The sequence below is a fragment of the Molossus molossus genome, unplaced genomic scaffold, assembly GCF_014108415.1.
Source record: "Molossus molossus isolate mMolMol1 unplaced genomic scaffold, mMolMol1.p scaffold_m16_p_1, whole genome shotgun sequence".
Classification (NCBI taxonomy): domain Eukaryota; kingdom Metazoa; phylum Chordata; class Mammalia; order Chiroptera; family Molossidae; genus Molossus; species Molossus molossus.
The window spans coordinates 31,397,849-31,420,742 of record NW_023425344.1 but is presented as its reverse complement, the minus strand read 5'-3'; the positions used below and the strand labels follow the sequence as shown (position 1 = coordinate 31,420,742).

Sequence of the window (22,894 nt, the reverse complement as noted above, 5' to 3'; positions counted from 1 at the left end):
TTAGACCCTACCGGATTCACCCAGTTTGATGGGGAGAAGGACTCCCTCATGCTGCACAGGGCTGGGATCTGAGGGAGAACCTGTACCCTTCCAGTGTGTGCTCTGCACACACCACGTCAACATGTTCCCTAAGCATCCAGCACCTCTAGGCATGATCACCACACACCACACTACTACTTGCTACTATTACATGACACCTGTCCCGCCACGTACATCGTAATTCCATCACGGGCACGAACGTCCCTCTTCTTGGTGTGTGTCTTAGACACAGGTGGCAGGGAAGCAGACTGGTTCACCACAAACTGGGAAACAAAACCTTCCTGGCCAAATGGGCAAGCATGTGACAAGGAGTATTAAAAATTTCTCTGGCGTTGAGATAATTGCCAAGCAATATCCTGACTGTCTGTGCTAAGGGTTCATCCACCTGCCTTCCCCCTTCACCTTTCCAGTTTTTTATTCCAAGTAAGGCAGCCAGTTGCGGAAGTCACCTGTCACTGTGCCCACTGTCCTACAATAAAGCCTCTGCCAGCGAAGCAGAGTGTGGAAGCGCTCCGCAGGTGGATGGTCAGCAATGCCAAACTCCCTGCCGGCTCCCCTCTCTGAGGTCCATTCCCTTGTGCTACAAAGGTCAAAATGCTTTGCAGGGAGCAGACGCTCCCCAGGCATGCTGGGGATGGACACGATAATTCTGTGCATTCCACATCTCCCAAGGCAAAGCTCCTAGGAGGGTGTACCAGACTCCTTGGGCGATGTGGAAGTCAACTCACAGATTTTCAACTCATTAATATAAATGGAGAAGAACTACTATAGAAATTTATATCTCTAGAGATTAAAACTTAAGCTCTGGACAGAAAGTAAAGGACAAGTTCTGGGAATTTATTTTTCCCCCAGTATGTGACATGTTCTTGGTAATAGCCTTGTGGCCACGGCTGGTTCAGTATATTCAAAAACGTCCAGTGAGAACAGTCAGGAAAACGTGGCTTCGTGGGTTACAACATCATCCAATGTATTCCTTTCCCATTCTGACGAGATCTCAGTCTGAAGGTACTGATCTGAACGGTCTGACCCTATATATGTTAGGAATCACAGTATTCCAGGTTTACTCCAGAAAGAAATAAAATGTTATAATGCACATTTATAAAAATAAGAAATAAGAAGGTAGACTAAGAAGATGGACCATGACCTCAATCTCAAAAGCCCATAGATACAAGGAAGAAATATAAACATGAGGGACTCGGGCCAGTATAAGAAAGTAACAGCAGCCCTGGCTAGTTTGGCTCCACGGTTAGAGTATCGGCCCGCGGACCAGAGAGTCCTGGGTTCGGGTCCCACTAAGGGCATGTACTTGGTGGCAATTTGTCCCTAGCCCCGGTTGGGGTCGTGTGGGTGGCGACCACTCGATGTGTCTCTCTCATGTCAATGTTCCTCTCTCTCCTATTCTATCTGAAGACAAATGCAAAAATGTCCTCAGGTGAGGATAAAAAAAAAAAAAAAGTAACAGCAGTCCTGGCCGGAGTGGCTCAGTTGGTTGGAGTGTTGTCCCAGGGGCAATTCCTGGTTAGGGCACCTACCCAGGTTGTGAGTTCAATCCCCAGATGGGACGCGTGTGGGAGGCAGATGATCAGTATTTCTCTCTCAGGGATGTTTTTCTTTCTCTCTGACTCTCTCTCTCTCTCTCTCTCTTTCTCTCTCTCATCAATAAAAACATATCCTTGGGTGAGGAGTTAAAAAACAAACAAACTGATTTCAAATTCCTCCGTACTCAGGGATGTCTGTGCTGGAATCTTAAATGCATACTCACCAGTTATGTTTCATGCCTGATCTCCGAATACTGAAAAACCATATAGTAAGATGAATATTTCATGGACTTCCTTTCTTGCTATCCCTGTGCTAATTTCTATCTTGTTTCCCTATTCTAGGACTATGGTTTGGCTTCAGAATCCCAATTGTTCCAGTTCCACCCAGAAGCACTAAGTGGCCTTTCTGCCCAGGGCAGCTTCTTCTCCAGAGAAATGCATTCACCTTCAGAAGCTCTTATCTAAGAAGCCCTCTGTCCCTCCCTCACCTGACTGGCCACCTGCTTCAGGGTCAGCGGCTCCACGTGTCCCTCTCCCCATGTCAGAGAGAGGAATTGTAAAGTCATGTGTCGCTGCCAGTAGAGCCCTCACTGGTGAGTCTCGGCTGAGCTGCAAACATGCAGCATTTTCCCTGGCCGTCCTTCCAGCCCGTCACTGGGGATTAATTACTCTGCGGGAACAGTCTGCCTAGCACGACAAAGCAATTTTCATTCATCAGCTGTGAGTGTGAGATTAATGAAAGCCACAATCTCATTGGAATGAAACACCAAACTCTCATTTGTGCCATCAATGCTGGAGGAAATGGGACACTTTTTTCCTCCCCCATAAATGTCTGCTTCCAGCAATAAAATCAGATTAGACTTTCATAATGCCAAGGATTGCACTTTTGATTATGTAGATATCTACATAAAGAAACAATGCCAAATGTACTGGGTAAACAGCAGCAGCCTGTGAGGGCGATGTCTACCGGCAGATTGCGGAAGCCATCCTCCTACTGGGTTCATGGTAAGGGGGTAATTCTTGGCTTTGATTCCCCTCAAGTTTTGACGCTAAAGCAACCCCACACAGTTAAAATGAAAGACTGTGGGGAGATGGAGCATACATTTCTATTCTCAAAGTTTACATCAACATAACACTAGTACATTGGAAATCTTCATTTAAATGTTAATTACCCTGGGGACAGAGAGTGGCACAGACAAGGAAGACACCAAAAGATTGGACCTCAGAGGTTCTGGTCAGCCCTCAGATAAAGATGGCTTCCTGAACCTGAATCACTCCACACATCCCTTCCCCAAAAGAAGATCAGAAGAAGCAGAAACAAAACCATACATGTCCCATGCCTTCAGAATTACTAGGAGGGAAAGAATAGCACAAGCTTCTAATTAACTAGAGAAATAAATGCCACATTACACCAGAGCTCCCTCCACTATCACCAGTAGCTTTGTCCACCAAAAGGACCAATGAGTAATAGCACATCAGTAAGAGTGAGCAAATCTATCACCCAGATATTTGTTTCCTAATATCATTCTGCACCAAAGGGTACCAAGCGTCTTTGAAGAAGTGGTTGGTTTCTAGTATGGGTAGGAAAGGTTTAAGTCGGGAATACCTTGTGCCTGAAGTAAGGAAGTGCTCAAAAAATCGATGGGAGCGTGTCAACAAGACACCAGTGCCAGTTTTAAGGGACTCCCACTGGCCAAGACTGGAACATTTAGAGTATTAATAGAAATAAGGACAGTGATGGATTAGAACCCAGTGAATAAGAGTCTGTGATTCTTTATAGTGATAATAAATAGATGGGTAAATAAATCTATAAACAAAGGAGGAAAAAAAGTCTTCCTTATAGAAAAATGCTGACTAATAACTATGGAATAAATTGTCATTTTGCAAACATACTGCTAAAAATTGATCCAACAAGATAATCACACAGCCTCAAAGTATCTCCTAAAGTATACCATTAATACCATAATAAACTGATAAAATTGATATCACTAAGAGGGGGCAAATAGACATCATATGACTTCAGATATGATACCCCCAGAAAGAGGACACTTATCAGTTATATAATATCCCTGCCAAAAATGCATAACCTGAATCTAATCATGAGGAAACATCAAAACACAAAGTGCAGATACAAAAAATGAAGCATGAATTCTACCAGATTATCTCCAGGTCCCTTTCAATACTGGGCTTTTAGGATTCCAAGGAAGCACATACGGTTTTAAATACACCTGCAATGGTGTGCTACCAACCTAGACACTGCTCCGCTCCAGTGCACCTTCCATTTATGCCAGAAAATCTCCACAAATCCCATGACCCTTGTTTAAATGTCACTCTTCCAGGTATCTTTCATCGAAACAAGACACTCTGGGAAACAGAAGGTGCCCCGGTAGTTACAATTATATCAAGTAATAACTAAACCGCTGCCCTTACTGGCTCTCGCTGAATTCTTGGGTCCTCACTAAGAATGCCAAACAGCTTTCCAGGTTCGTGTCCTGCCATTTCCCCACATATACTCTCTGCTGCAAGTAAACTAGCCCCTGTACTGGCTCCAAGCATATGCTATGTCTCTGCTAAGAGACTACCCTCCCCATGTTTTAAGGTAAGTATATCATATTTAACAAGTGTGTGATGTGCCAGGCATTATTTTGATCTCTATAAATATAGTAATTATTTTAATCCTTACAATAACCAGATTAATTAAGTAAAATAATAAACTCCCATTTACAGATGAGGCAGCTAAAATGTGTCCAAGACGACATAGCTACTGGGCAACATAGCTACTGGGTGATCTGCACCCCGGAGTTCTCCAGAGTAACTGCTGTTAACCCTGCACAGGCCACCTGCCGCCTGGAAGCCTCCCGGGTCCTCATCCCAAGGTCTGAGAGTACGCCGATGTCACAGCAAACAGACGTTCTGCTGCTCATGTCCCTGTCCACCCAGACTACCTGATGCCACTTCAGTGTGCTCTTTCCCTCCTTGATCAGTATTCATCTTGCTATATGTTTGTGTCTTGTTGATCTAAGTCTTGAAAGCAGAAGCCATACACTTGTTATTATTGATTTATTGCTTGGTTTTCTTACAGTTTCATTATTATTGGTTTGTTAGCTGTACATATAGTTATAGAGTGTCATTTATTTATTTACATATACATATAATGAGTGACATACTCATTAAGTCTACTTAGTAGACTTCTTTCAAAATAGATCCATGCTTCAATTGCTTTGGAATGGTCTTAGATTAGATTAGAGGTTTTTTGTTCGTTTGTTTTTGTTTTTGCTTTTTGGTAAAAGAAATCCAGTGCAAAATCAAAATGTACTCATTCATTTGGTCCACAAGTATTTCCAAAACATTATGTAGTTATGTAGTTATGTACTATGCTAGGCACTCAGAATACAGACATCTGAACACAATTCCTCACAGCCCTGTGCAGAAGGCTGAGTACTAGGCGGATTTCTATTATAGTTACAATATGTTGTAATGAGGGTGTTAGTAGAACTATAATAAGGATGTTGCAAGAGCTATAGGCACATTGAACACTAACTGGGGAAGCATGGAAGCTTCCAGGAAAGAGTCACATCTGAGGTTAGTTTTTTTTAAAAAATTGACCACCAGAGAAAGATAAGTACCTTATGATTTCACTCATATGTGGACTCTAATGAACAAACTGAACTACCAAGCAACATAGAGACAGGCTCATAGATAGAGAGCAGGCAGACAGCTCTGGTGTGTGTGGGGGGGGGGGGGTTATTGGGGGTGGGGAGATAGAGCAAAAAAGAAAAAGAGAGCGAGAACTCATGGACATGGACAACAGTGTTGTGATGGCAGGGGTGGGTGAGTTGAGGTGGAAGAGGGGATAGATGGAGATAGAAAAAAATTAAATTAAATTTTAAAATTAATTTTTAAAAAGAAAAAGATTGAATTAACTAAGAGAAGTAAGTGGCTGCATTGCAAGAAGAGAGAGCAGCAGATCGGCATGCACCCCTCCCCACAAAATGAGGACTATAAAGTGGCAAAGCAAGGCTCGGACGCCTGCACGGGAATGTACGGGCCGTCAGGAGAACGAGTCCAGGGACAGAACTGGAGAGAACGCGGAAAACCAGGGCTAGCTGCCATGCCTGCGGGTCAGCTGCCTCTTCCCCCGGCCTCCCACCACGGCTTCAGGACCAGCCCCCCGGGGCTTCCAGTCACCTTGCAGTGACAGAAGCGCACTGTCCGCTGCTGCCGTCTTTTGCTTTCTGCCCTGGGCTTTCTCCAGCTCCTCAGGGTGGGGCCCTGGAAGACTACTCCCCTGGCTCTCAAGCCTAGGGGGCTCAGAAGCACCTGTGTGTGTATGTGGGGGGGAGTTGGACCTCTTGGGATAACCCTCATCAAGGGGAGAGGGTCCATAAATGCGTCTCCCTGTTGTTCTCGGGGTGTGGATTCTGCAAGGCACTCTGGACCCTCCTGAGAAGGCCCAGCAGACCCAGATGGAAGCACGCTGGTCGCCCTGGCAGCAGTCAGTGCACCTTTGCGCTGATTTATCGCCATCCGTCTCCCACTGTCCCCATCTCTCCCTCCTGCCCGCAGATGGCCTCCCCAGGGGACTCCCTGTACCCACGTCCTACTTCACGCTCTGCCCTGGCTCCCTCGCCAGGCTAAAAGGGCTGATTTTACAAGTAAAAGCTGCAGAGAGACTGCGCTTTGCTGTTCGCAGGGGAGCAATGTGGTTATCTTTAAAGTCGTAGGAGGAAAGTATCGCTGAAGGCGAGCCTGGAGGCTGGGAAAGGAAGTGGGACCAAACCCGGAGGTAAATCAGTTTTGCAATGAGAAAACAAGTACAGTAACCTTCAGAATGGCAAACCGGATGGCACATTCTCAGAGCATTTTAGGAAAAGGAGGATGTGCGGGGACCAGCTCAGGCACCGGGGTCAGTTACTGAGGAGCTTCACCTTGTCCTGTCTCGGTGTTCCTTCTTGTCAGCCTCTTCTGGTCGCCGTGGCCTGCTGGTAACTTTCAGGGAGAGGGGAAAAGCCCAAATGTTACTTTGTCGTATTTGCTGATTCCGGCGCTGGGAATACTCGCCCCATGGCCAATTTCAAACTGCCATGGGGTTAATAACCATCTCAGAAATTCTCTGAATATCGAATAACCCTCTCCACCACACCCTGCCACTTCCCACAGGGCAGGCCCCGGGCTCCTCAGACCCCTGGCAACCAATGTTCTCTTCTCTTCTCTCTTTCCACCTTCCACTGCTTTCCAATGCAATACTTGAGTGAGAAATCCTAGTATCCTGAATTTTGATCCCCTCCCCACTGACCACACCCCTCCCTTGTCTCCAGATAATGTCACATTTCTTTGACAAGGGTTAGTGGGTGCTGTGGTGTGTGTCCCCGCATCTGTCTTCCTTTCACTAGGCTGGTGTGCCATCCTCATCTGTGGTTAGTGGTGCCTGCTAATTACAACCCAAGATGAATGGGAGCTACTTCATCCAGGCGACTAGAGGGCACTCAGTTATTGACATTAGACAAACTTCACAGTGGTCAACTGGTCAACCGGTATTAGTCACTCATCTTAAGACCTGATGAGCAGAAACAATAAGTATCTGGATGTGAGACACATCTGTTCCAGAGTGTTGGAGATAAACCCCACCAAGATCCAAGAACTTACACCTCCTGGTGAATTATTTAGGAGTCTGGTCTGGGCCATGCTGGAATATCCCCTCAAAAGGAAAGGGAAAATTATTGTATTTTACACATTCTACCTCTATGAAAGAAGCACAGTGCTTAATGGACCTGTTCAGGTTTTAGAGGACACATATCCATTTATCAAGTGTAACAGGAGGTTGCTAGTTTTGAGCAGGGCTCACAAAAGGAAGGGCTATCCAAGAGCTTCGGGCTGAGGTACATGCAGCCCCGAGGTGTGTCACAGAAGATCCCACATTACTAGAGTTATCTGTGGTGGAGTAGGTCTCTATGCTGAATTTCTAGTGAGCCTCAACAGGAAAAACACAGCACCAACCGCCCGGGACTCTGGATCTAGACCATGCCATTTATAGGAGAAACTACACAGTATTCAAAAATCAACTTCTGGCATGGGCTGGGCCCCAGTAGTAACTGAACATTTACCCTACCAGGCCTCCAGGACTACTTTGGATGTATACTGTCACGTCCACAACGTCATGAAATCAAGTAGAGTAGGTCTAGCAGCAATTCATCATCAAACGAAGGTGATCATCTAAGATCGGGCTCAAACAGGTTCAGAGGGCTCAGGTAAGCTAGCTGAACAAGGAGGAGTACCAATCTTGTACCACACCATCCAGAACTGCCACCTGACAGAGTTTAGAGCAGCATCTTGAAGGCATAGTTGGTGCTTCAGCTCAGAGATGATACTCTTAGAAAGAGGCATCATTCTTCAAGATGCCACTTCTACCTTTGTGAAGATTAATGAACCAAAACCTCATTTAGAGTCGGAGAGTGTGTAGGGGGAGATTTCATGCCATACCACCATCATCAATTACTCCAAACAGGAGGATGCGCACTTCCATCTCTAACAGAAAGATGTTTCTCTACTACTCTGGCAGGAAGAAATACGATCTTCTCCTCCCCAGCAAGCATTCAACCAACGAAAGACTGCTGGAAGTCAGCCAATGAAAAGCCAAACACTTCAAACTCAGATTCTTCCAACGGACTCTACTTACAACTGACCCTCTGACCTTCCCCTTTCCTCTATCAGAGAATATTCCTCTCCTTTATTCTCTGGGCTTGCATGTGGTTTGTTGTTAGACTGCAGTTCTTGTGTTGTTCCTGAATAAACCCATTTTTTTCTGAAGAAATATCTGACTTTGTTTAAAGTCAAAATCTTAAAACAATGGTCATTTTATGGAGTTATATTGCCAACAGCTAGAATTCATGGTCCAGGAACCAATGGGAAGGTGTAGGAATGATCCCATTCAGCATCACTCCTAGTCACCCACCTGGGCAATTGTGCTTTCCAATTCTGCAGCGTTGGGCCTTCGTAGTCCAGGTCCCTGGTCCCAGAAGGAAGTACCTCCACCGGGCAACACAGAAAGAGGCCCACTAAACTCAAAGCGACAGTTGACACAAGGTAACCCTGGACTCATTACAACACTAATGCAGCTGACCTAAAAAGGAGTTATGTAACCAGCAGGGGTAACCAGCTTGCCTGCGTCACGGAGGAAGAACTGCCGCTACATGTTAGGAGCAGGTAGAAATATGTCTGGCCCTCGGGTGCCTCTCTTGGTACTCACTAGGTTTTAAATGTAAATGGGCAAGTACAGCAACCACGGCCTAGTCAGGGCTTAGTGACCAGAGGCTCAGACTGCAGAGAGACTGAGAATATGGCTCACCTGACCAGGCAAGCCACCTGCATGTGCAGAAGTGCTAGCTAAGAGGAGGGGTGTCTAACATGGATAGTAACAGAGGGATAGTGAATATCAGCTCTTACTATAATTTATCTCACTAATCCTCCCACTAAGTGTGGCGAGGCTGTGTGTGAATGGAGTAAACTTAATGGAAGACGCAACTAATCCTGAACAGTGCAAGAGGCAGACGGTGATGGGTGCTCCCAGATCCCTTTCCTAATGCTGGGTGACCCATCCCCAGCTACTGTCAATATTTATTGCTAAAAGGTCACACTTCCCCCTTCTCTGGATAAATGTCTCAAAATGTCTCACCAGAATGGATGAAACACACACACACACACACACACAAAGCCAATGGCCATTGACAGACTGACACAAGCATACAAAATGTCAGCTCTTTGCTGTACGCGGAGACCAAACCCATGATGCAATTTGTATTGTGCATGTCCAGGTTGAAGCTGGTTTCTAGCCAAGATCACTCCCTTGCTTAGCTTTCTTTCCCTGTCCTAATCTGCTTCCTTCTCCCTCTTTCTTCTGAGAATGCTCTCTTAGTAAATCACTTTACACAAGAACCCAATCTGAGGTTCTCTTTCTGGGGAACTCAACAAGACACAGGAGATCTCTAGAGTAGGGAAGTAGGAAAAACAATAAAAAAAATATTCAGGTAGCAGATCAACATGAAGGCCAAAATAAATGGGGACCATGTGTTCTCATGGTCCTTTAAATCATATTGGGATGTTGTCCTCTCTCAACGTGTAAAGCAAGTTGAGGTCAACCTTGCACATTTCTCTGAAAATTAAAGAAATAGCATCATAACAAAGGGACCTGAAATAATTTGTCACATGTAGGCATTCAGCTAACGGTTGCTCTCATCACTAACACTAACAGCATTCTTTTACATGCTTTTGTAAAGCTTGCTTGTGACGCGCAGACTCGGGAGAGCTGGAGCAGCACAGTTGCCAGGCCGGCCGAGTGGGCCCGCCCTGCTCTGCGTGCAGAGCTTTGCGATCACTGTTCTCACGCGTGAAATGAGTTCCCGCCCACCGACTTCGGGGCCCCAGAGGGGACTGGCTTCCGAAAGGAGGAGTGAATGAAGGAGCAGAGGGAATGATCCTGTGGCTCTGCTGTCATTGCCTTTTGTTTTCTACTTCACGCAGGCAGGTGGGGAAAATAAGGCAATCTGCACTGTTTAGGGGAAGGTCCTTTCTGTTTTGGACTGTTCCGCTTAGGTCAAATGCGGCATACACCTCTTTAAAACTGCACAACGAGCACCCTACAGATACCATCGATAACCAAAATACTTACACTTTTAACTGCTGTTAGTTAAAAATAAATGGTGTGGCATCCCTACTGTCACTTGAGGTTTCTGAAGTTTTGGTATTAGAATAATTAAAGGCATCAGGTAAAAAGCTCCCGGCCTGAAAAAGATATAGATAGCTGTCAGAAATCAAAAGGAATGAATACTGAAAAAATGTAAGGAAAAACAAACATGGAAAGACTGAAAAACGAAAACCAAGGACAGGCTAAATAAATGCACACAGGTTGTGAAATAAGATCACTATTAAAATGGTTCTGAAATTCAAATAGCATAATCTAATGTGAGTTAAATAAAAATAAAATAAAAATCGTCCTATCAAAGTTCTTGAATAACGCTGTGGCCAGTGCCCTTGCTTACTGATCCCTGAGCTGTTTCCAAGCCCAGCTCTGTGCTTCCTTCCACCACAAACGCGCATCCCCAGCCTCCTATTACAACAAGGACTGTCTTATGGCCAGTGAAACGCACAAGAAAGCTTCTGGGAAGTTTCTGGAATTTGCTTTCCCTTTCTGGCAGAGAAGGCATTCCTCCCTTTCTGGTTTGGCTTCTGGCCTCGCTTTAAGCTTTGAGCCCACGAGGGAACATCACAAATAAGCTCCAGATGAAAGAGCAGCTCAGGAACTGACTTATCACCTCAAAGGCCTCTTCTGAACTTAAACCATATAACCAATGTCTGTGTATTTTAAGCCAGGTGGAGCAGCCTTATAGATACGAGCAATTACCTGCATTAGTATTGGAAGACATAAGTCAACCCAGGCGATTGCTGAAGAAGCGACAGAGGCTGCGTCCATGCAGAAGGCCAGGCTTTCCGGATGGCAGGTGCGGAGGATGCTCAGACGCGGGGCGCTGGGCGGTTGGCCGGCGGAGCTCACAGGTATGGAGCCAAGCGCAGCGGAGCCAGGCTGACAAACACATGGCCAGGTAGCCCTGCGGCTTAGAACCACAGAATCCAAGACAAAGTCCCAGGTAGGGGCTGAAGCCAAGACAGGATCTTGACCAGAGGAACTAGCCTGGGAAAACAGGTTTGTGTGGCAGGGGCTAAGCCCAGTGCTGAGGCAGCAGCTGGGATTTCCCAAGGGGAAGCGAATTCCACCAATAAAGCTTGAAGCACCATCAGGCCTGTTAAGGAGTGGCCCACGCAGCCCTCGTTTTAAAAGATGTGATATGAGGGGGACGGAATCTGTGAAGATTTGCAGAATCGGGTCAGACGTCCAGCCTCTATCCCCCAGTAAGCTTCTGAATATTTACATTTTACAGCAACTGAGTTTGTCGTCCTCACAAGAAGGAATTTAGTTTCTCAGAGGACAGAAACGATGCTTTATTCATGTGTACACCCATTGCCTAGCAGAGATCTTAACAATAATTAATTCTTAATTTGTCTGAGGGAATGGATAGTGAAAATAGTAACAGTATTTATTGAGCCCTTACAAGGTTCCAGGCATTGTCAAAAATGCTTTATACATAATAGTTCATTTACTTCATGGGAAATAGTCGCTATCATTATCCCCAAGTCATTGAAGAAAAAACTGGCATTTAAAGAAGTTGAGTAAATTTCCTCAGATTACCCAACTAGGACAAGGCAGACGCTGCATCTGAAACCATCTTTCTCCAGAGAACAGTGCTCTGACTCACTAGTGGACAGAAAATAAGCACAAGAATAGTTTGAGACACTACTAAGAACTGTGGCACTTGTCTTCTTTCTCTCGCACAGGAACGCGGGCTTCGGTTCCCAGAAACAGGGGTCTTCTTTCGCCTGGGAACAGAGCTGTTTCAAGAGCTGGACCTACAGCAATGGTGTTGGGGAATTCCAAGAGTCAGAAGAAGTGAAGGGCCTCACCAGCTGCCTGCAGCACCGGGCAGCAACGACGATGGAGCCACTGGCATCCACGGGCCAGGACCATCCTGGGTTTTCCCTTGTAAGTCTCTATATCCGGCAGACCACAGTCAGAGAGGAAAGGCACCCCAGTGATAACTATAGAGAACTTCCTGTCTGCCCTTACAAATGGGAGCCATCAGTCACTGTTAATCTTATATGGAAACAGCAAGTAAAATGATGTTCCTGCAGTGGTTGGTTGTAGCTCCCCTTTGCACCTTCAGCCGAAGGAAGGCAGGGAAGGGGAGAGGAAGGGACCCCCTCATTTACAGCGCGGGCTTCCGGTCTGTTTCAGTTCTAAGCTCCCGCCACCAAGTCACTTCTTTGGAGAGAGAGTTTCATCTCCAGAAATCCTTCATAGAAATAGAAAAACTGCTTCTGAGAAAGCTAACTCGTAACGGAGTGCCTGAGGCAGGCAGCACTGGCAGAAGAAAATATACATAGTATCCTTACGTGTGTGAAAAGGGGGTCCCACATCAGAGGAGGAGCCCTGACAGGTGTGGTTAATCCACAGAATCTATGAAGCTGTGCCCCAGAGCTCTGTTATTGATTTTCTGTGTGGTTAGAAAGAGATGTTATATCATCAGTAAAGGATGGTTAGTTTATTTGTGTTATTCTTATAATAGATTTCCTAATACTTTCTTTTACCAGAAAAATGTACATAACTGTATGCACTAGATCTACAGTTAAAAGCACAGGCACTCAGAGAGGCCAACCTTCAGCCAGCATCGCCTGCTATTGCCTTTGTGAAAAAAACTCCATGACTCTAGAAGCCCAACCATGCTGAGTATTAATTCACTTGACTCAACATATGTTGGTGCCAGGACCACAAGCTATCTTCCTTCCAAAGATCATAGTTTTTGCCTTCAGATTGTAGAAATTAGGATGTATGACCTCGGAGACAAATGACTCCCTTCCTGAAAAAATTTCTGGCAGTATAAAAATAACGTGTAAGGATCATTTCTAACCTAATAAGGGGAAACCCACAGTGTCCTCTGAGGCTGATACAGTCTGTGTCACAACTGTATCATTTGTCTCCTTTTCTGAATTAGAATACCACCACTGGTTTAACCTGACTGCTTTCTAGTGATTAATAAATACATTTAGCATTGCCTTAGGAATGCATAATTTCCTTTAAATCCATTCCCTTTTACTCTCTTAATATTACACCAAAATTACACCGTAATATTATGCTCATAATTTGCCATGATCAAAACTGTTCCATTGAATCAACATGATACTCAGAGATGACTAGATGCCAAATCAGGGTCCAAAAATATTTTGACATTCCAGACTAACAGAATAAAATTAAATTTTGTTGACTGTAGAGTCCTGTATATAAATACAGAAAGGAAACCCACAAAGCAGTATTACATTAAGTGAAACAAGCAGATATTTTATAGGACTGAAAATTTTAGCCTCATGAATCTTGGCCCTGAGAAAAGATGTTTACAGGAGTCAGCAAGCCAGCATCACAGCAGTGTGATGTGACCACCAAAAATATTCACTGAAGCTTAAGCTGCATTCTTAGAAGTGAGTGACAGATGGCCTTCCTTCTATCCTAGTATGATCAGCTCAGCAGGTTCAGTATCCATAGGATGGTGAGAAACCTTGTAACCCCTGGGGTCCTGCCAAATACCCCGCATCTCTTCCCCCTAGAAATCCCTATCAAAGGCTAGATAAGGCCCCAGCAGAGATGCTGTAAAGAAAACCCAGGTAGCAGATGAGTGGACACTAGTTGCTCAGTGAACCAGAACCTAGACTTTGGAGTTAAACATTCTGGTATTTCTATCTCTCACGAACGTGTGCTGAGCAAGACACTCAATAGCTGTGAGCTTGTCCCAGGTTCCTTCTGCTGCTTCACAAACCACCCCCAACCTGAGTGGAGTACATCCTTAGACACTTATCGTGCTCACTCTTGCGTCTGAGGGTTGGCTGGCAATCAGTTGACCTGGGCTAAGCTATGCAGGGTGAGGCTTCTAACGGCTGGTTGGATCCAGCTCTGACCTTTGTGTCTCTCACTCTCCTGGGAGCAGCCGGCCTTCTGCATGTCCTTCTCATGGTGATGGCAGGAGTGCAATGGGGCAGGGCACAGACATGCTGGTACATTTCAAGCCCCTCATGTGCCACGTCTATCACCATCCTTTACCATCAAGGAAGTCATGTGGCCAAGACTAAAGTCAAGGGCAGAAGAAGTGCACTCCTGTCCTCAGATGGCCGTGGCCAAGGGGTATCAATAGCTGATACTACTACAGGGCAAAAAAAAATTGGAGCCAATGATTCACACAGCCCTACTTTTCTCACAGACAAAACAAGCTTACCATACCTAGCAGGTGTGAGAGGCAAACTAATGGCTGCCTGAAAATGCCCACGATCACATCCCCACACCTGCGAATATGTTACTTTACATGGCAAAAGGGACTTTGTAGACATGATTGCATTAAGGATATTAAGATAGAAATATTATGCTGGATTATCCAGTGGGCCCAATGTAATCACCAAGTCTTTAGAAGGGAGACAGGAGAGGTAGAGGAGACAACAGCGGAAGCAGAGGTCAGAGGGATGCCGTACCATGAGCCAAGGAATGGGGGAGCCCCTAGGAGCTGGAAAAGGCAAGGAACAGATTCCCCCCTAAAGCCTCTAGAATGAACCCCACCCAGAGGAAACCCTCATTTTAGCCCCATAAGACTCATTTCAGAGTTCTGACCTCTAAAACTATGAAGTAAAAAAATTGTTTTGTTTTAAACCACTAAGTTGTGGCAATTTGTTTCAACAATAGGAAACTTATACACTAGCTGAGTAATTATCAATGTCCAATCCTTCCTAAATATAAATCCTACAGGCTTATTTTTTACATAACCAGCATGATTAATCTAGATGCCAAAGCCCCCCCCCCTTTTATTTCTGGGGAAATGATTAATCCCATGTCATCGAGAACGGGTTATTTACTTAGGACAGTTTGGAAGGCTTTCAGCGGAATCTTGGGACGTGAGAGAGCATCACTTCTCCCAGATGCTCTGCAAGCAACGAGCCGGCAGCTGTCAAAGGAAGGTGCTCACCACAGGACTTGAACCTGGCTGCACACAATGGTAATGTGCAGGTAAGGACAGCGGCTCTGACAGGGTCGCCCGTGTGAGCTTCTCCATGCTGACCCTGATCTAATCCATGAAACCCCTTCCTCCAATCTCCACACCCACCAACTTCCCCTGAGGTTACAACCCAACCAACTCTTCTCACCTTCCTGAAATTACCTCCATTTAGTCTCCATGGGTTTGGTGCTCTGACTTTCAACCCTGTTCTCTTTCCACTGACCAGTTAGAAGATAATTCTCTTCTAACAAAACTATCTCTTGTAAACAAATACCTTGACTTTCACTACTCAACCTGCTGTATGGACTAATCCAGCTTTCACAGTTTTCAAATTCTCTTTCATTTTTTTATTTTTTTATTGAATTTATTGGGGTGGCACTGGTTATCAAAATTATATAGGTTTCAGGTGCATAATACTACAACACATCATCTGTACACTGTATTGTGTGTTCACCACTCCAAGTCAAGTCTCCTGTCCATCATCATTTTTCACCCTTATACCCTCCCCTCACCACACTGTGGTCCCTGCCCAGGAGTTCTTTCTCTTCATTTTTCTTTTTTGCTCAATCCCTTTACCCAACCACCCAGCGACCCCTCCGTAGCTGTCAGCCTGCTCCTTATCTGAAAGAGAGAGGGAGAGAGAGAGAGAGAGAGAGAGATCTTTAATTCCATACCTCTAGTTACATAAAAGATTCAGAAAAGGAGCAACTTGATTCTTTCATGACCTAACTTTGTTGTTTACGAATCAATAAAATAAGAAACGCTTTCTAATTTTGTATATTAACTGTGTGGGAGAGTTTTATGAACAAAATGTACATCTATTTCATCCCTTTTAATGAAACATTTTCAGACATAAATAATTTGTCATCAATTAGGTTAGAAAATGAATTATTAGAAAAATAAAATTGAGCAAAGATACCATAAAATTTTCTTACCCCAAAATTTCTTTATAACATTTTATTGTGTTGATAATTTTTTAATTTCTTCCAGGCAATATGGATTGAAGGATTGATACAGTAATATAGTGTGTCAATTTAAAGACTATTAAATGTTTATATTGTTCTTATACAACATTCAAAACACTGAATTTTAGAGAAAATATCAGAAACTCTCTGAGAGGATGGGCAGCCCACCCAAAGAATGTTTGCAGAGTCCTGCAGTTGTATTTCTTTTATAAAGTTTGGAAATATCAGGTGTTAATTCCCTAATTATGTGGTACCCACAGGCTGCCAGTAAGTCTACTAAGCAGTTCCAAGTTCTCCTGTGGACTCTGTGGTTTTGCTCAGCATGTTATTCTAAAGACAGAATTCACATAGATTCATAGGATTAAGTTTCAATAAATTGAAACCAAGCTCCTACAAATTAAAATGTCATTGTGACATGAGGTTTCTAATGAACAGAGGAGAATGAGACTATTCCAACTAGATATTCACTGAACTATAGAGACAAGTTTTAGTAAGATTCATAGAACTTGGGTAAGTCAATACTCATGGTCAGAGTTACCATCATGGACTTCTGGAGACTTGTAGGATCAAGATAAGAGTCATTAATTACACAGATGGCCCATTAGTTATTGGCCTGGAGACAGAACTAAATTAGAAATCAAGAGAAGCTAAAGAAGGGATGCAATACAATTATAGTCTAATCAGAGAAAGACTAAAAAAAGAAAAATATAAGCATTCGAGAAATGCAGAAGCTATGTTAAGCCAACAAGAAAACAGGAGGATCCTATGGCAATAAGAAACAAAATTGAGTTTTATATCTGAACTCTTCCATGAATCACTTTACACAATCATTCATAACTACAGCTGGAAATTTCTGTTAATATTATCCATCCTAAAATTAGTGACCAATGCTGAGTAGCAGCCTTCCTTGAAATAATCAAGGCATCCTCTTCCAATGGTGACTCTTACAACTTCATGATAATTTAATCAAATAATATTATAGATGTGTTTTGATAAAATTTTAAAATACAATCTAAAAATAGTAGAAGCTATTTAACTCTACAGAAAAATCTTTCCTAGATGAAGACTGAATGTTCACTCAACCATAGATTTTAAAATCTGCTAACCAAATGTTGACCTTTCAAAAGACCAGATTATAATATAACATGATATAGTTAGCATTATAAATCTTCACATTTGTAATGATAACACTTCAAAAGGTAAAGGTGGAAGTTTCTCTGTATATCACTATAGTTTTAAAAAGTTACATAGCTAAAACAGAGAAAGGCATAGTTCTTATGTTACTAGCTTTAGGCCAGATGCTTGATTTCTCTGACTCTCAGTTATCTAAAAACAGGTATTATAATAACTTTATTGCTTATTTCAAAAAATGTTGGGTACATTGAAGCAAAATTATGTATGTGAAAACCTTCTGCAAAATGCAACTCATTCTGAAAATTCAATAGTCTTTTTATTTTGTCTTGAAATATTAGAATACTCATAAATATAAGCATACTAACCACAGATGTGCGTGTACATACAAAGATGAAGGAAGTATGTTTGAGTTCCTAGAAAGGAGCCACCAAATTATAGTATGTGGTGTAATTAGTTTCCTCATTTGTATCTATATTTATCCATATAGTAATTTTAAATTTGTAGAAAAAAGAGAGAATTGAAATTATGAAAATTACAATAGAAGATTCTAACAGAGTACAGAATGAAGTATACAAGTTTGAGTTTAAGGTCAAGAAGAGCTTACTGTCTGAAATTTAATTACCATCTGAAATTTAGTCCAGTAAGTAAAAGTTAGAAAAAATTAATGACCCTAATTATCTGCATCATTGACCCACCCTAAAAAATTATAGAGATATGTTGCTAAGAGCAAAGTGCATCTCAAATCCAATTATGCGAACTGGATAGCGAGAGCTCTGAACTATATGGTGTTTCTAAAATTTGTCTTGCATAGAGTAACAGTGACAGCTTTTTAAAAATAAAAATTAATAATTTCTTTCTAAAATATTCTGTTAGTGAGGAATAAAATCATTTATCTGGAGAGAAATGTCCTTACAGCAGAATTCTTAAAAATAACTAAAACATTACACCTACATCAGAGTGTACTGGTAAGATTTCTGGGCCTGTTCCTAAACCAACTAACTGATAAATTAGAATACCCATACATATTTTCTTTGTTCTCCTCCTTAAATATTGAAGACATACAAAGCATGAAGGACTATCTTTAACTTTAGAAAGCTGGATGAATTTCCCTTCTACGCTCTAAGTCAATGATTCTCAATATAAGAACAATCTGAAGAGCTTCTAATCAATGCCTATATCCAGGCCACTATTAGATTCCAGTTTTCAGATTTCCAAAGTAGCCTCTCTTGAGCATTAAATTTTTGTCATCTCTATAAGAGCTAGAAAAGGCAAGCATCTGGATCTGAAGAGACATAATCTAGACCAGCTGGAGGTCCTTCAGCAATTCACCAAGGAATCAACGAACCACCTGCTACAAGGCCCCCTGAGCTTACAGGTGACCTTTCTCTCTACCTCCTGGTCCATGACTACCCTTAGTAATCTTGTTTAATATTGCACATCCTCAATTGATCAGAATTCTATAAGGTAAATTAATTGATAAATCAAGTGAAAGTTTGTTCTAATATTTCTTTTATAGACAACTTTCTAAATAAGTGCTGCCAAGAAGTAAAAGTGTTTTAAGCAAGTATCTCCAATGACTATTCTCTGCACAGTTGAAACATTTACTTGGCATGTGTCAACATTGAATGAGACAGGACTAACACAATGGGAAACTGAGAGGAAGCAAAGTGATTTACAGGGTCTTTGAAAGATTTTATTTATATTTAGAGTTTCAAGATTCAAGTTGAGTGCTTCAAGATTTTATAACTGAAAACAAGAAGAAAGACCTGACTGCTTCTTCAATCACACTTCCTTGCTTCAATAAGATTGCCTGTGCATTGGAACCTTAATCAAATATCCAAGATACAATTCCTCACTTTTTCTTCCCTAAGAGAAATGGCTTAGTTACAGTTACATCTAGTTAAGTTTGCTGCTATGCAAACTGATATGGAAGATGTAAAGAGATCTAGGGAAGAGTCTCGTCTGGTTCCATAACCATGTTTGGGGAGGAATTGAAACGTAACTTCTGCTTTTAGCTCCTAGGACTTCTCTGTTACTGCATTGTGGCATGCATGTGGAAACCTACTCAGTCATCCTAAGACACATGCCTAAGACATTTATCATTGTTTATGACATTTTCCTTAGCAAGCAGCAAGTATCCAAGTTCAGCTCTCTACCTAAGGCTTTGTAGGTTATATTGCACAACTTCAGGGGGTGCTGTTCATACAGACAATGATGTGAATTGAGCCCCTTGAAATATCAACTGCAGCCCTGATCCAAAGTAGGAAGCCTTTTAACTTATGTTTTATCCTGGGAAGATCAGAGAACACTCCCTGATGATAACAATGGTGATGATGATGAAATTGATTGTGATGGCCAAAATTTATGAATACCTACAATATGCTGATTACCCACATTATAAAGAAAGAGGGAGAAAATTGGGGGGTAACTGATTAAATATTAAAGACTTGCAGAGACCTCTACTAGTAATCAGTATTTTCTTCTTAAAGTAGAGGGTATATGGAATGGGGTTAAATTACTAGAAAATGACAGTTTCATTGAATTTTTTCTCTCCTCAAAAACTGTGATGGAATTATGCAAAGAAAAATATGTAAGTAAATATTATAAGCAAATCTAGCACTAAAATTTTGGCTTGGAATTTTTTCCATTTTCTATCTACAAATTTATGCCACCATAAGAATAAAGCCATAAGGAGGAAAAGTTTTTCTCTTGTAGGTTTTGAAGAGTCATTCAAAAACAATAGTTTTTTGGGAGACTTGAACAAATTCAAATCAAAGTACTAAAATTGGTATAGCAGTTTTGTAAATAATGCTCCAAACCATAAAGCCTTTCAAATCATGACAAGCCATATTAATTACAATGAATGTAACCATTTTTTAATTTAATTGTTACACAGTCTTGGTCTATCTCTTGGCAAAAGTAATTTCTGCATTGGGTGAAATATAGAGGACACTAAAATGATTTCAACCTAATAATCTCATATCTAGAAATCTATACAATATTGTTTCCAACCTAATAAACCATAGTCATCTGTTTCTGAGTTTTGGCTCCCCAACCCCACCCTTAATCTGTGAAATCCTTCATGGGTTTTATATATCAAAATAACCTTTGATCTTAACTGCTTTTACCCTTTAATTTCTTTTTTAAAGTCCTCACAGTGTGATCTTTTCGAATACTTCCTTTGAAATGAAAAAATAGTCAAGTACCTTTTTAAAAAGACTTTCTTTCTACCAGTCCAGCAGGTTCAAATAATGTCAAGGCATTGAATGATTCTTCACAAGATACCATTTTATTTAAATATTGAGAAAAATATAAAATGGTATTACGATGAGAAATACTGGTTTGCTACCTTAATGATAGTGATTATGAATTACATTCCTGAAATATTATGCCTTTTTATTTTAACAGAAAATCATTATACCAATTGCTTCCAGGCAATTTTAAAAACTGTCTTAACATTACATCATTGCCAAAGACCCAGGACTTAAATAATACATTCTTACATCCCTGTGCAGCATCATTAAATTTTAAGGGTAATATTTTACTATAAAATCTGGACTTCAGTCTATACTTTTACAGAAGAATAACTTTTTCAATCCTAATCTAAGAGTTCCTAAGAGCAGAGGTACCTGCCACCTCTTCCGGAATGGACATCCAAGTTCACCTTTGTATCTTTACAACATTCCAGCCGAGTCCAACCCCATTGAATACAGCACTCAATCTTTTTCTGGTTTAAATATCTATACAGGTGATGACAAACACTGGTGTCTTAAAGATGATAAACCAGAAATTAACTTCTAAGTTTTTCTCAGATGCTTTTAACACTACGGTGTGTTTTTTTGTTTTTTTTCTTGGCTAAGAAGTAAATATGCTGTTTTCCTCATTACGCACTGGAAGAAAAGAGCCCTTAAATGGTAGAAATTTTGTTTTGGTAAGTGAATCTAGTTTGCTAAGCACAATAACCCTGTTTTTAATCAGTGGTTGTTGAGACAGTATCTTAGAAGGGAAAGTGACTCATGAAGTATGTAGGAGTCATGAATAAGAGAGGCTTGCTTTAAACTGGAGAACAGAGTAGTGTTGAGATGGTGAGTTACGAACAAGTTCAGGAGGAGCAAAGGGCAATGACTTACCTGTAATACTTTGGTCAAATTGTTAAATAAAGCTTGGCCAGCACTCACTTTGTATTTGACGCCTCTGACAGTGCCATTTTTACTTAAAATGTTGACTCTTCTTGTACCAAAACCCTTCTCACTGGCAGCCCTTGCCAACACCAGCAAGTTATCCTGGTCGTTCTCATGCTCATCACTTTCTGATCCTATGTGGCCATTCTGCTGTCCATCAGACTCACTTAGTCCATCTATGCCACAGATACTGGCACATTCAGAATCCAGAGAGCCTGACGGTTGCCCATCTTCATACACCTCCTTCAGAACTCGCCCACTGTGAGATGACGCGATCCGAAACCGGACTTTCCGTGGCCTGTCATTTTCCGGCTTCATCTCCCTTTTGAGCATGGTGACATCCACCCACACAAACCATTCACATAATTCTCTATCCCCTGCTATCGCACTGGTCCACCTGCCACATAGCAATATCAGAACTTAATTCTAGTGACGGCAGCACTCATATGAAACTAACATCGAAAGGAAAGAAGATTCCCAAGAACTTACAGTGCATCTCTGCTGTTAATAATGAATGTGTGTGTGTGCTATGGTTACCTTTAAACTAAAACCTGCAAAACGATCCCAGCGTTTAAATATTAAATAGCTATGGTGGACTCTTTAACAGGACAAGTGCAAGAAAGTGGCATGCAATGAAACAGAAAATAAGTGCAGTCAAGGAATTGAAAGACTTGAACTTTGAAGCCAATAGTGAGTGTTGAAAAGGATCTTAGTGACAGAAGCATCTCTATAGTTCACTGTCCAGAGTGGAAGCCAGAGATAAAATATGGAAGCAAATGTACGTACCGGAGATATTATAGTTTTCTCCCAGTGTTTATTTACTTTGTATTTCACTCTCAATGAGCAGTCTTTAAAAAGGGCAGTGAACACGCTACATTTCTGCATAGCCTATCATTACTAGTTCTTAAATAATCGATCAGACTTCAGCAACATTATATAAGATGAATTTGCAACCTACATCTTCATGCACACGTGGTTATTCTAAAGAATGACTTTTTAACAGACTGTGAAAATAGAGAACTTTTGCATTGTTACCTTCCCACTTCCGCTAGTGGAAAACGTTGTTCTCCTGGACAGAGGGAAGGTTTGGAAAGGAAACACATGGAACAGCGAAGGAAGAATGGAAAATCCCCCAAGCCAGCCAGATCAGCCAAAGCTATCCAGGTGATCAGCACTGATAAATATTATATCCAAATCACCCAGGCATAGAGAGAGGTCCTCCTTACACTGTGCTCCATGTATTTTCTGTCATGTTGGCAGGCAACTGAAGAGCCTCTTAAGGGAGAGCCGCACTGAAACGTACCCTGCAGTGAGGGCCCCGGCCAGTCCGCCTCTCCCGAAAGAAAATGAGCAGCTGGCCCTCACACCGTGCCTCCAGTTTTTTAATGTTTATCGTTTTA

General features: G+C 42.1%; 1 protein-coding gene across 1 annotated transcript in view; it reads right to left on the bottom strand.

Annotated features, from left to right (window-relative positions):
* The window catches only part of GRXCR1 (glutaredoxin and cysteine rich domain containing 1), a 111,646-nt gene extending 89,327 nt beyond the window's left edge, over window positions 1-22,319 (bottom strand). Inside the window, exon 1 of the mRNA XM_036275426.1 lies at window positions 21,444-22,319. Within this exon, the coding sequence (XP_036131319.1) occupies window positions 21,444-21,827 (384 nt within the window). The 5' untranslated portion in view covers window positions 21,828-22,319. The remainder of the gene's footprint in view (window positions 1-21,443) is intronic.
* Window positions 22,320-22,894: the final 575 nt, after the last annotated feature.